The 14,829-nt window shown below is 34.9% G+C and overlaps 1 protein-coding gene and 1 long non-coding RNA gene across 3 annotated transcripts; one reads left to right on the forward strand and one right to left on the reverse strand.

The window, feature by feature from the left end:
* Window positions 1-5,767: 5,767 nt before the first annotated feature.
* On the reverse strand, window positions 5,768-7,988 carry LOC111399744 (L-type lectin-domain containing receptor kinase IV.1-like). The gene has a single exon (XM_023027210.1). The coding sequence runs from the start codon at window positions 7,935-7,937 to the stop codon at window positions 5,922-5,924; it is 2,016 nt and encodes a 671-aa protein (XP_022882978.1). The 5' UTR covers window positions 7,938-7,988; the 3' UTR covers window positions 5,768-5,921.
* Window positions 7,989-11,763: 3,775 nt separating this feature from the next.
* Window positions 11,764-14,465, forward strand: LOC111399745. 2 transcript variants are annotated; one of them, XR_002703787.1, is made up of 3 exons: window positions 11,764-12,283; window positions 13,003-13,435; window positions 13,699-14,465. It is a non-coding gene; the product is annotated as an uncharacterized LOC111399745 (long non-coding RNA). The 2 variants fall into 2 exon arrangements; XR_002703788.1 differs by having other exon boundaries at window positions 13,003-13,398.
* The last annotated feature ends 364 nt before the right edge of the window (window positions 14,466-14,829 follow it).

Raw genomic sequence — 14,829 nt, forward strand, 5'->3', positions numbered from 1 at the left:
TTTTTAAACCACCTTATCGAAATTTCCTATTTTTTTTTCTTCTCCCTTTTTTCTCTTTTTTTTTTTCTTCTTTTCTTCCTATCTTTCTACTGATTTTTCACTGTTTCTGCCCCAATTGGTTCTGACCTTGCTTGTGTCTATGTATGTAATATGAATGATGAAGAAATGGCATGTAAAGTGTCACTTGTAATCCACCACTCAACCCCTTTGCTATCAAGTCCTCCAAGCTTCATATGATATCTTATTAAGTCATCAACTTTTAATAATTAATAAGTATTTCCCCAAATTTAAATTTTATCCATCTTAAACCTTCTAATATTGTCAATTTGTAAAATAAACTCCCAAAATTAATTTGATCAATTCAAGTCCCACTAAAATGATTTATTTCATTCAAGTCATTATTTGACTTTGACTTTAACTAGTCAAACATTGACTTTGAATAAATAGTATTGACCTTTGACTAATGGGAAATGGGATGTAACAATCTTATCCCCTTCAAAGAATTTCGTCCTCGAAATTCATTCAGCTAGGATTCAAACCAATAAATATGTAGCGCACAGATTTAATCTTCCACAATGCCTTATCCTGAATGATTTTTACAATCCACCTTGATAACTTATTTTCCAACTTTTGGTCTCACTAACTAGGTATCTCAATTCCATTTAAATAGAATCCCATGCGTTGATAACATATCTTGTGAACTTGTCTTCATATTCTCTGGCTTTCTATTAAAAGAAATTGCACAATGTACTTTATTTCTGTAACTCCCTATATCAGCCAAAAATAGATGCTCAAATTCCACCATATAAATCACTATCTTATTCATACTTAGTTTATTAATGTATCTCATAAACTGACTATATTATTTGAAAATAATCCTGTAACTTTTGTCGATTTATCATTAATAATCTAAATACCATTTTGTCTCCATTCAGTGTATTTAGAACCCCAAATGAAAATTATTTGAGGGTAACCTCTTCCATTCTAATATTTGCAAAAATTCAATTGTTCATGATTTTCTAAAATTTCAGTTATACCCAACAACAATTGAAATAACTTAATATGGTATTCTTTTCCTTTAATTCTATATCGCCCAATAATAATATACACACTTCTTCAAGTTCAACTCTTTTGAAGAAAAATATACCTTAAACTCCTGTAATCGATAAGTATTGTCCTCTCCCACCATGTGATAACACCATAATTCTTAATTTCAACTCCAATGTAATCAACTATAAATCATGTTTTAATAATGCATCTTCAATAATCTATCGTATAATCCATAATTCATCATTTTACTTCAAAGCACATTTTAAACCTTAACATAATCCATTATCATAAATCAAACCTTCATCAACTTTAGATACAAAAGTAAATATTTCCTCAGAATTTTATCTAATGGCAAAACTTTAATATTTCTAAACCCACACAATTTTGGTGCTCTTTCTTCCTATGAAGAGACAATTATAACATTTAATCCATAATAATTCTATACTCTTATTCCATATAAAGAGGCTAATAGCCTAGCACCAATGCATAAGCTTTCTTGTATATCGCACGAAAACCTTCAATTACGATTATAATCTGAAAATATCGTTGTACAATTGAATAAAATTTAAATTTGATGATCGTCTTGGACATTAAACTATCCACATATCATCCATATATTCTATAATGTATAGATCTCGAGAAGAATGTAATACTTTATCCACAAAATCCAAAAATACAATAAAAAATAACTCAAAATTTACACCACTAAAACTTGATTAAATTCACCTTAACTTCAAATTTGGCTCAAAGCTTCCAAATTGTATATATAATATAACATAATAATCCAACAAATGATCTTGGCAAAATGAATTAACTTAATAACCCAAATATATCATCTCATTATTTATCTATAGAACAACCATAATATTCGTTTACTTGTTATTCACCATATCATGTAATGATTATATAACCTTGTCGTTTATTGTCATATTGTATAGCCTAAAACATTTAATTATATCAATTTTTTCCTAACATCACAAAATAATAACCTTCATATTTATCACATGATCTTATTTATCATTATTTTTTTTTACACATCAATATACCACTAAGATTTCTTATGCTAATTTTTCAATCTCAATAAATTCCAACTCTAGCATTCTCTAATCCCTCTCTCTTTCTCTCTCTCTCTCTCTCTCTTTTTCACATAAACATACCTAAATGCACATATCCAAGTAATTCTATTTCTTGAGCAACATATTATCCCATAATAAGTAATCATGATGAAGTATGTCCTTTTTTTTTCTCACGTCCCTTATAATAAACATCTCATAAATAAACGAAATAATTGGAATCACCCAAGATAATTGAAATTCCTCACTAATTGTTACCATACCATTCCCTTTTATTTGTCGTACAAACTATATCAAGTAATTCAATATATAAATTGATAATTAAGTGGTTGTGCCATCTATCACTTTAAATGCCTATACATAAACAACCTATAAAATCATTAAAATCTGTTCAACTCTTAATAAGTTACATACACCATAATTCCGATACAACAACTAATAACATTTCCAAATATCGGATCATTGCAACTATCATATTTACACACTATCTTTTCTGGATTTGTTAAAAATATCTTTCTATCATTTTTGATTCCATATGTTCAAGCTAGATAGCTTGTGATTTCTGCCACCACGACATGTGATTATACCTACTGAACATGCATGATATGTCAATGCATGAACTACAAGGACTTTCAAAACTTTATAACCATGCTCTGATACCATTCTGACACGTCCCGTCCTGAATCACCCTAATAGACTAGGAACGTGACGTGTGTCGATAATAGATACTGAATAGATGTCAGATCCACCACCAAGGCTGACTATGACTTACTACAAAATATGCGCCAAAATTCAATGCTATGTAAAATATAATGAGATGGGCCCAAATTATTTATTTTATACCTCATCAATATGAGTTTATAACACTCAACATGTCGTGTGGCTCTCATTCCGAAATCATTAGGCTCTTCCAGCTAAAAGAATCAATTGCTACCTATAAAAAAATTACGAAAAAATATATGAGTTTATAGCTTAGTGAGTAGAAGAGTTCGAAAATAATTATACTTTCTTCTTTAAACATTTTTTACCAAACATTCAGTTTATATCATTTAATATTCACATGATAGAGTCATATAATTATAGCAAAAAGTAAGTCATTCTTATAACACTGTAAATATCATCTCATAATCATGATATAGTCATAAGTTGATATCTATACCATCATCTCATCACATCACATGTGATCCACAAAAAATGTACCCTCTGACTAAAATCTATAATCTGCCCCTCGGGCTAAGCACTTTTGCCACGGACCTTTGGCCCCCTCCGTGAACGAAAGCCGGTCTCAAAGACCTTTAGTAATCAATTCTAGAACACGGCCAAAGCACTCCTGTGAACTATATGTACACGGTCGAGACCAATTTTCGATAAAGCCCCTTCGTGTAGGATAGAACACGACCAAGACCCCTTTGTAAACTAGAAGAAGTACATAATCACGGGTACTTTTCTGGTCGATCTCAATATTACGTCTTACATGCCAAACAAATCTCAATATCACATGTCTCATATACCAAGTGACAAACGTACAATAAATAATCCTTGAAATTCCACATATATCATAATAAAAGAGATTTTTATAATAATCATGTAATCAAATACATAATTGCACGTATTTTGATAATATACTTAATTTATAAATACTTAAAAATATTTATATTTTTTCACTTACAGTACTATGTTTGCAAAATCAACCCGATTGGTAAGCTGTCATGATGTCAGTATCGTTGCCTGAAATATGATATAATTTTTAAATCAACAAGTAACTTTTTTATGAAATTTCAATAATTAAATAAGCAATGCCAAAACTTAATCATTTCACGTTTAAACGATTTTCACAGTCTCTTTAATCGCTAAAACTAGTTTTTCTTTCACTTTACTTAATTTCATAGTTTATTATACTTAACTCCTTCAATAAATTGAATTTAATCTAACAATCTAATAACTATAAAATTAAACAAAACTTGACAATAAGTAACATTTTACTTACTTTTCAAAATTAAGGAATTCAAGCTTAATACTAGAAATAACTTATTTTTAAATCACCTTATCGAAATTTCCTTTTTTTTTTCTTCTCCTTTTTTTTTTCACTGTTTCTGCCCCAGTTGGTTCTCAACTTGCTTGTGTGTATGTATGTAATATGAATGATGAAGAAATGGCATGCAAAGTGCCACTTGTAATCCAACACTCAACCCTTTTGCTATCAAGTCTTCCAAGCTTCAGATGATATCTTATTAAGTTATCTAACATTTAATAATTAATAAGTATTTCCCCAAATTTAAATTTTATCCATCTTAAACCTTCTAATGTTGTCAATTTGTAAAATAAACTCCCAAAAATAATTTGGTCAATTCAAGTCCCACTAAAATGATTTATTTCATTTAAGTCATTATTTGACTTTGACTTTGACTAGTCAAACATTGACTTTGAATAAATAGTATTGACCTTTGACTAATACGAAATGAGATGTAACAATGTGACCTTGGCGACGGTAATGGGGTAAGGGTGGTCGCAAGTGGCCGTGATGACAATGGCGGTGCGATAGTTTTAGTGGCGATGATCTGTGACCACTATTTGACTTATGTTATCATCTGTGACCAAATATTTAACTGTTATCAATAAATTTGAAAATATGTAACCTATAAATTTTTAGATCTGTGACCATCTAAATAATCTATGATCTATAAAAAAATTATTTGTAATCCCAAAATAATCTGTGACTAATTAATTTAATGATATGTGACTAATAAATAAATTGTGACCTAAGATTTTGTATCTATGACTATTAGTTCTATAACCGTGACCTTATTACATTTAATTTTTAATTAATAAATAAATACTTGGTTTTTGCACTTTTAAACTTAGGACTTGAAAATTGAATTGGTGAAAACAATACAGCTGAATTATGAATTTTTCCTGTCAACCTGTGTATCCTTCCACGCAAGCCCAACTTAGAAAAATCAGTCCATATCCACATTTTTGTGTGACATGTAAGATTGTAACCAAAGATCAATTCGATAGAACAACTCAAAAGATAAAGAAATGTCATTTTTTCTTATAGATAAACGAATGGGTTTGATAATCAATATCCTCCTTTCATCAAGTCTGGAAGTATCTATATTTATGAAAACTCGCAAGTCAAAAGTGACACGGAAGTGTGAGACTTTTAGTGCTTCCTATTTACAAATTAATGATTTTATTGAATTCCTGGTACATCCATCCAAAAGAACTCAAGGGATTGTTTCACTAGACTTCTAGTTAAACAAAACATTTTTTGAAAATTACCTCTACATATTTAGAAACAGCTTCTTCATTTTGGCTTTTCCAAAAGAATTCATATTGGCCGTAATCAAATTCTTTTTCTACAAAAGTACCTTGATGATAAACCGACTTGGTCTCTTATAGCTTCCCACATAAATTTCTTCCTCTAAATACTATTTCTAGTTTCGAAGATGATTTTCCTCCTGAAAAGATTCTAGTGGAGGCTCGTACTTAATGTATGGCCTTCTAGCTTCTTAATTAATTAATTAATTATTATTATTATTATTATTAATTTTTTGTAAAGGTGACACTGAAATACATTTTTATTTATTTTGAATCATTAAGGATATTATTGATAGAAACCAAATACACTACATCAAAGAAAATTCTTTCAAAACTAGTAACTTATCATGATATTATTTACATACGTTACAAGTAACATGCTCTAGCCAACCCCGAAAGGATCTTCTAACTAATCCAGAGATCATTTGGATTCCGTCAGTAATGAGGACCCGAAATATCACAGATTGATCAATGTTTTCATCGGCCTCCAGAGAGGCAATTTGTGACCGAGGAAGTTTGCGTAAATACTGTTTGAGCAGAAGAAGAAGAAGGATATGACCACAAGGGGATATCGTCGCACCCTTCATCATGTTGTTCAAATTTTAGGCCACTTGAAGGCAATTCTGGTGGAGCCAATGCGCCTTCAAGATACAGCATAACTTGACGCATACTAGGCCTAAATTTCGGATCTGAATGAGAACATAGCAAGCCAAGTTTTAATACTACTTCCATCTCCTTTATTACGTAATTGTTACCTAGATTTGGGTCGACTGCCTGGAAAATGTCACCTTGATTCCAGTAGGAAAACACTTGATCTACCAAAATTAGATCGTGAGGGGCAGCTTTGGGATCAATTGGCCTTCTCCCGCATGCAACCTCAAGCAAAAATGCCCCGAAAGCATAAACATCAGTGCTTGTTGTGGCCTTCCCAGTTCTATTTTGCTCTGGGGCTAGGTACCCCAGTGTCCCAACCACATGAGTCGTCTGATGGTCTGATCCATGATCGTACAATCTTGCAAGCCCAAAATCGCCTAATCGTCCGTTTAATTCCCCATCTAATAATACGTTACTCGCCTTTATGTCTCTATGGATCACGACTTGTTCCCATTCTTCGTGTAGGTAAAGTAGTCCAGATGCTACGCCTTTGATCACTCGAAATCTTTGGTCCCAATTGAGGGTAACCTTTGGTTGGTTGTGAAGGAACTTGTCTAGGCTTCCGTTGGACATGTATTCATAGACCAAAAGAAGTTCACCTTTACGCCTGCAGTATCCCAATAGTGGCACCAAATTCCGGTGGCGTAGTCGACCCATGCTCGCAATTTCTGCCACAAATTCTCTCATCCCTTGTCTTGATTCATGAGATACCCTCTTAACAGCAATCTCAACTTTAGATCTAGGCATCACACCTTTGTATACTTTTCCAAATCCTCCCCTGCCCAATATCTCCTTATCTTTAAACCCTTTAGTGGCCTTATACAAATCTTTGAATTTGAACCTCTGAGGAGAGTAATCACGCTCCCACTCTTCAAGCACTTCTGCAAATTTCCTCCGCCTATTGACATAACAAACTACTCCCCATATGGCTAGTGATACTGAAACCGTAGTAATCACCGGCACATACACCGTCAAAACCTTCGATATCTTCTTGGGACCTATACGAGGTAGTTTAGGAAGTCGAGAGAGATCAAGTGGTTGAGCCATACCATTTATCTTGAAACTCCATCCAAGAACATAATGGGTAGCTATTTGTATAGGCCCTGTGGCTGAGGAAAAGCCAACAAACATGGTTGGTTTTAAGACAGATGATAAATCATATGATATCTGCAGAAGAGTTCTATTAGGCTTGGAATTATGCAGTGGAGCTAATGTAACAGAGATTTGCTTCTCTATACCATCATATTCAACCCAAAGTTGCATCGGATGACCACTGTTAAGTTTCAAGTTACGAAACAAATCCGGATTATCCCAATACCCTGATGTCTTTGAAGATACGGATTTCAGTCCATTAATATCAATCCCAACATGGTTATCATCGATATCGTCAACTTCGACATTCTTGATTGTATCAAGTTCCACTCCAAATATATGGTTGGAAGAATTGCCACTGTTGGTTTTATTGAAAAGGCCAAAGTATAATGCTGGATTGGCTCTTTCAAAGTTTTTGCTTGGCGAAAGCACGAAAATAATTCCCTGACCGCCCATTTCTTGATAGCCAGACACCATTGCAAAAACAAAGTATGCAGAAAAGGAAGAAGCCGAGGCATTAGTGGAATTCTTGAATTCAATAGGATCAGGAAAAAAGGCATGACCTTTCTCTAGTATGGTGGCATTGTTTAGTTTCAAGAGACCGTTGGGCGCGATCTTTGCCATGCCATCGAGGCTCAGATTTGCTGATCGAAATCCATTGTAGGAGAATTCATCGACAGATTTTGAGGTTGTAAGAAAACTGCTTAGAATGTAAAAAATCAGTGCTGCAACTTTGAGAGGGACCATGGCTGAATCTTGGAGCAAAGGGTTTGCAATGTCTATGCTAGGATGTAATAACCACTACTCTAATTTAATGTTGTATTTATTGCTCATCTGTCAACATGGTACGGTTCATTTACTTTGGTTGTATGTGTTAAATACCACACAGTTTGGTGGTTCTGTTTCTTGGTGAGAATTAAATTTTTGAATAGTAAAAAGAAAAAATAAATTTAAATTAGATTTTTAATAGATTTTGATAGAACTTAATGAAGTGTGGTTAAAAAGTTTTGAGACTCATAAAATGTGGTTGAAATAAATTTTGACTTTGACTTAGATTAAAATTTATTTTTCTCTCTCTTTAAATTATAATTCATTTTTTCTCTCTTGTTATTAACCACACATTCTTCAATAATACTTTTCATCCCATTTTTATGTCCCAATAATATAATTTTTTTTGTTTTTTTTTTGTTATAGAGAACGTTTTGTTTTTTTTTTTTTTTTTTTTATTTTTTTTTTTTTTTTTTTTGTTATAGAGAACGTTTTGTTTTTTTTTTTTTTTTTACTAATATATCGTTATTTAATTTGCATAGTGATAACCAATTTCTCTCACTTAATCTCGAAATGGTACAAATACAAATAAGGGTAATTAAAAAAATATTTAGAAAAAAATTACTTTTTTAATAACATTAAATACGACTTTCTTAATCCATGTGAAAAATAAAATCAATCTATATAAATGGGACGAAGTGTGTATAATATTATACGTAAATCTAAATTTTTTTCTTATTTTATAACCACACATTCTCCAAAAAAAAAATTAATATTCCTCTCATTATAATGTGAAATAGTGGGACCCAAACGGGTGCTTATAGATTTTAATTGACACCAAAAGAGGGCTAGATTTGATAACTCACCCTAAAATGTTTGAACTTGAATGACTTGCTTTGCAGGGAGCAATTGACATGGTTAATACTTGTAGGACATGGTGTAATACTGCATATTCGACGTGTTGTCAATGAATTGGATACAGAAGCAATAATTTGTTTGATGTAAGGATAAATCTGTAGGCCCTGTCCAAATAGGGGAGGGCGCCATTTCAGCTCCCTGGACGGATCTAGCATCTCCCCTGATATAATAGGGAGGCACTACACTGACAGGGGCCTTGGACAAATCAGGAGCTGACTGACAGCCCCTGTTTGAGCAGAATTTTCCGATATAATATTGCCTAAGTGACTTGTCACATTCAACGTTCTAGATTTCTATTAAACCTGAAACATACACATCAATGTAGGAACATGGATTAGGTAATCTCGCAAAACGGAAGTGACTGAAAGCAATCATTCATACCCGTGAACGTCGGATTTAGCAGGGAATTGGATAAAGTTGGACAGTTGGTCCTCTAAAATTGAAAAAGAAATCTGTCAAAGAGCTTTATTCTTGTGAGATGGTGAGCTTCTTTTAAGCCGTTCAAGAGCTTGATCTCACTAAGAAAATAAATAAATCGATATATTTTTGTATTCGTTATTGAACATGAGAATCACAACCTGGTTCAAAAAAATCAAATGATTAAGAGTACCATAACTATGAATTAAAAGAATTATTTCTTGACCTTACTTTTTATCCGAGTCCAGAAAATAAAAACTAGTGTTTTCAACCTGTCTTAATTTTATGCATTGAATTACATTGAATTTACGCAAGTAAATCATTAGAAGTTTTTGGTGTTTCTAAGGTTTCCCACTTCCCAGGACATTTACCTGGGAAAATATCACGGGCTGGGGTTGTAGGGTTGACCGCAAAGGAAGTAGAAAGAAATATGAAGAAAGAGATGGATGGTGTCAGATTCAGGCAGTTCCACAGGATCGTTTTATAACCATGGATTATCAATCCAATCCGCCAAGAATTGGTTGATCCTTTGATCTTTCTTCCAGAACTAAATGTATTCTTGTGATGATGATGATGTATCAACTATCAAGAAAACGCTCTATGTTACTTCTTAATTTAGTTGAGAAAATAATCTCACTGGGAAAACTTCTGCGCGATTAGCGTGGATCACTATTAAAGAGTACGCCAAATTTAGAAAAATTAATTGTCCATTAGACATTGATGCGCGGGCTGAACCTCATAAGTTCTTTGTTTATTTTCTATTTTAATACTGCATAAATCTCAGATTAGGACATCTGCACGACGAGAAGTCTTCCATTGCCCAGTGGAGTAGGTTTAATAATCAACAATCACCTCAACAAGTCTAAAAGACTCAATTCGACTATGGCTTACTTCCAGTCGTGAATTTCTGCTAGTTGCTAACTTTAATTATGTTAGTGGGAACTAAAGATTGAGTTTTTTAACAACTCTGAGGGCCTATTTATGAAATTTTTCCATGAAAATTTCACCTTCTCACCGACCTCATATCGTATTGGTCTGTGTCTAAATAATTAGATCACTTGTCTGAGAAAGGAAAAGCAATTCAAATTAGTAGGTGTGGAAAAAAGCATGCAATTAAGAATATAAAATATTAATTTGCACCAAGCCACACAGATCACGTTGATTGTTAAAATAAATAGACACAATCTCTACCTTAGTCAATGCTTGAAAGCAATAAAGTGAGAGTACAGTTGTGGCAAAAGAATTTTATCATATTTAACTGGTGAGTAGTTCTCTAGAATCTTTGTGTTTTAAAAAAAAAATTTAATAATAATAATAATAGATAAATAAATAAATGTTAAACCCCAACCTTGAGAGCCCCCACCGCCCTGTTCCTAGAACATCGTGAGGGAGGTAAATCGCGAAATGTGTCCCAACAGATCAAGGAACAAAAGCTTGCCCGAACACTGGTACCCACAAAGAGTTCAATTTTTGTGTTTTCATGTTATACGTTAAGAGTCTTGTATAAATATGTGTGCCTGGTGCAATTGAATAAGAAACATTTTCATATTCTAAATCTTCGAGAGAGTTTATTTTTATCGACTTAAACAAACTTTTAATCCCAGGAGATATGGCAATGGTAATTTTTCATTAGCCACCTCTAAAGGCGGGAATTGTTACATGTAAACAAAAAATAAAATAAAATAAAAAATTAGCCTATCAAATATTGACATAGGCACACAACAATATTATAAAGTGTACGTAAGTTGGGTCAAGCAATAGTTCAAGTTTGTACAAACCATTATTATTGGGCAATGTAGCCCGATTCTCACGTTGGCTTGGGTTGTTGTCTGGATTGGCTATTGAATTGACAAGTGCATTTAAAGAAACTTACATCATGTTCACTTATGAGTACATAACCCCTGTTTGGTGCTCAATTTAATTAGCTTTTTTGAACCAAAACTCATTTTTGTACAAAGTTGACAAGACAGCACAGGCCTAGCACCAAAATTCTCTGTCAGATTGCGAATTTGGGAACAATGTCGTTGAGTTGTGTTCTTCCATTTTTGCCCTTGTTTAGCAATTGTTGCCCTCAGATTTCCCTTAGAATTTCCAGCCCTACCTTCTGATTTCCCAATCGACTCGAACGACACCCCTTGCTTCTCCTATAACTGGATCTCCCTGTCGGCGAGATTTTCAAGCCACATTGTCTCGACCACCTAAGATTCGTCGTCCAGTATTCGCCGGCTGAAGGTGAGGTAGCCCAATACGAGATCGGTGCGGTTCGTTTTCCTTGTACCTAGATCTCTCCGCCTACCATCTTCGGCCAACATCCATTGAAGCACCTTACCAACGTCTACTCCAGGCTCCTACCGGCGGTAACTGGGCTCTTCAACAACCAATGGGTAATTGCTCTTCCATCTAACCACCGGAATTGCCATAGCTCGTCGTACAGCAAGGTTCGACCCCGGGTTAGTTTCAGCACCCGAGTTGTGTTCTCCCATTTTTGCCTTTGTTTAGCAATTGTTGCCCTCAGATTTCCCTTAGAATTTCCAGCCCTACCTTCTGATTTCCCAATCGACTCGAACGACACCCCTTGCTTCTCCTATAACTGGATCTCCCTGTCGGCGAGATTTTCAAGCCACATTGTCTCGACCACCTAAGATTCGTCGTCCAGTATTCGCCGGCTGAAGGTGAGGTAGCCCAATACGAGATCGGTGCGGTTCGTTTTCCTTGTACCTAGATCTCTCCGCCTACCATCTTCGGCCAACATCCAATGAAGCACCTTACCAACGTCTACTCCAGGCTCCTACCGGCGGTAACTGGGCTCTTCAACAACCACTGGGTAATTGCTCTTCCATCTAACCACCGGAATTGCCATAGCTCGTCGTACAGCAAGGTTCGACCCCGGGTTAGTTTCAGCACCTTCCAAACATCGAACTTCCATCACAAATCCGCTCCCCACAATAGATAACTTCGGCCAGCAGTGGAATTGTTTCCCTAAAAGCCTGGTAACCATTATACACTTCTCCTTGGAAAAGTTCATCTGCAGCTTAATGAAAAAGTTACTGGGCGTTTATTAAATAAGTAAAATTATGAACTAGAATATACTCACAAGTTTTTGATACTTTTCTCATTATATTTTGTCTCCAATTCATGAGTAAACTGTTTTCATATTTTAAGAATGTAGTGTTTTTTTTGGGGCAACGTCGCATGTCAATGAAATTGCAATTGGCTTCTTTTCCCTTCTTCACTAATAATAAATTGTAGGTGTTGAACATGTGACCCGAAAATGAATGTTTGAAGGGCAGCTAATTTCGAAACTTTCTTTTCCTATTCATTCACATTTATTACAAATTGCTTAATCTCTGTGTTTACACAAAATTGATGAGTTAGTTTATGTTACACAACAAGTGCGTATTTCGTCTGCAATTTAGTGAAGCACATTTTTCAATTTTTATATTTCCTATTTGTTGTCTGCCTTGATTATGCTTCTACGTGATATAGCAAAACGCAATTGAACCAAGGATCATGCTATACCCCTTTTGCCCTTTCACCAGATCCTAAACTAACAAAAAAATGTGGAAATCTCTTAAAAAGCTTTCAAGATAGGAGCCCAAAATACTTGACAATTACCTTGTTTCCCCCTGCCTCTTTAATGTAGCATGTTAATTTACTTCTGTTACACCTTCACTATTTTACAAATTACAATTTTTTCCCTGCAACTCAGCACAAGTGCCAGTGCCCACTCGATGCACTGTGCTGCATCCGACTAGCAAGACCTACAACCAGCAGTGTGAAAGTCAGCCAAATGGAACTCCTCAGAGTGCAAGGTCTTCATTTCAACATGTGAAACCGTGATCGCAAAAGGCCACCGACAAGGCAAATGCTTCTCCACAAAAGGATGGCTGCGTATCGCAGAAATTTTCTACAAGAAAGTTGGAAAGAACTGGATTGTATTTGAGATGAAGAACTACTGGAGTAAACTACGGAGTAGCACAAGCACCTGTTCGAGCTACTGTGATGCACAGGAATTGAGTACCGCTCGGGCACCAGTATAATCGTCGCTCCGGAGCATTGGTGGGACGCCAAAATCAAGATGCATTATTTCCATTATAACTTCCATGTACTACCATGCAGTCTCTGTCTCATTGAAGTTGTGTGTAAGCATGATTGATATACAAATATAATTTCTTAATAATGTTAATTTCGTACTGTGATGGTTAGTATGTGACACTAGTTCGTCTACATGATCTAGATCAACACGGAGGTTCATTTGCTCCTGTTAATGCATTATCAAATTGCCATTAACTGCATGCATTTGAGTGTTTTCTTCTAGTTCATGCGTTCGTTTATTCGTATCCTATTTTCCATTCTAATATCGCGTTTCATTATTCGTTATATTTTCATTTTCATTTGGAAACAGGAGAATCCAAAGTATGCGAAATACAAGCACATTGATTGTAGCGAGATTTATGACACTTATGGAAAGCTGTTCGAGGACATCGGAGATGCGACGAAATATGTACTGTCCCCAACGAAGCTGTCGCAACGTGGCTTCGATCTGAGCACAAACAGTGATTGAGAAGACGTCAGTGATAAGTTGCCAATCAACGCAGAGGGAATCGATTACAGTGGCAGTTCAAACGAAGACAGAGAAAACTCTTCGATGAACATATCCGGGAGGCAAAGTGGTGACAAACGGAAAGGCAAACAATGGAGGGATAGAGGAAATAAGAAATGGTGCAGTGCCCAAGACATGTCGACATCACTTGAGCAGATGGTTAGCGTCGGAACAGATTTGGCCTCCATTGCGAGATCACATAGTAATGGAGGAATGTCGATCGACGAGTATGTTGACGAACTGCTCTCGTCAGGTTACATGAATGAGGGTGATGTGCTCCACATGTTTGCCATGTGGTTCCTTTGCTACAAAGATAATCAAAATTCGTACTGTGTCGCGAAGACACTAATTTTGTGCTTCAAGTTTGAAAAGTATTGCTTCGAGCGAGACAATATGTCGCGTGAGCGAAAGGGGTGATTGCTTGGCGTTCATCTTATGTTGTCGTGCACTTTCCTATTCATGTTTTTTTTTGTGCACCATTTTTTTGGCATTTTCCTCATGAGATTTAGCTGTAACTGACTCTAGAAGTTAAAAACTTTCTGTGCCACATATGAACCTGTTGCCTTGAAGTGATTTGTACTTTTACTATTATATGTACCATATTGTATTATTACATTTTATTTTGCATGTGATTGTGCAGCACAAATGGATAGACAACTTTCTAATTGGTAGAGAATATATTCCCTGCAATCTGCAATGAATTTTCTCCTGTTAGTAATGAAAACTGATTTTGAAAAATTGACACATTAATTTCGAAAATGCCATCACAAGTACATTCAACACTCTATAAATATCAAATGCAAGTGGATACAATTGTTGAGAGGATCCAAGCTGCTTATAGTATACAAACACCTTCCTATGCCTCCAGTATGTTGTAGCCATTATTGCTTGCGAATGGTATTCCACATCCTTAGAGTCATCGTTAATTCAAGT

This window comes from Olea europaea, chromosome 9 (genome assembly GCF_002742605.1).
Source record: "Olea europaea var. sylvestris chromosome 9, O_europaea_v1, whole genome shotgun sequence".
Lineage (NCBI taxonomy): Eukaryota > Viridiplantae > Streptophyta > Magnoliopsida > Lamiales > Oleaceae > Olea > Olea europaea.

Excerpts from the sequence above, each read along its gene's own strand:
- LOC111399744 (XM_023027210.1), bottom strand. The coding sequence starts at position 7,937 with ATGGTCCCTCTCAAAGTTGCAGCACTGATTTTTTACATTCTAAGCAGT.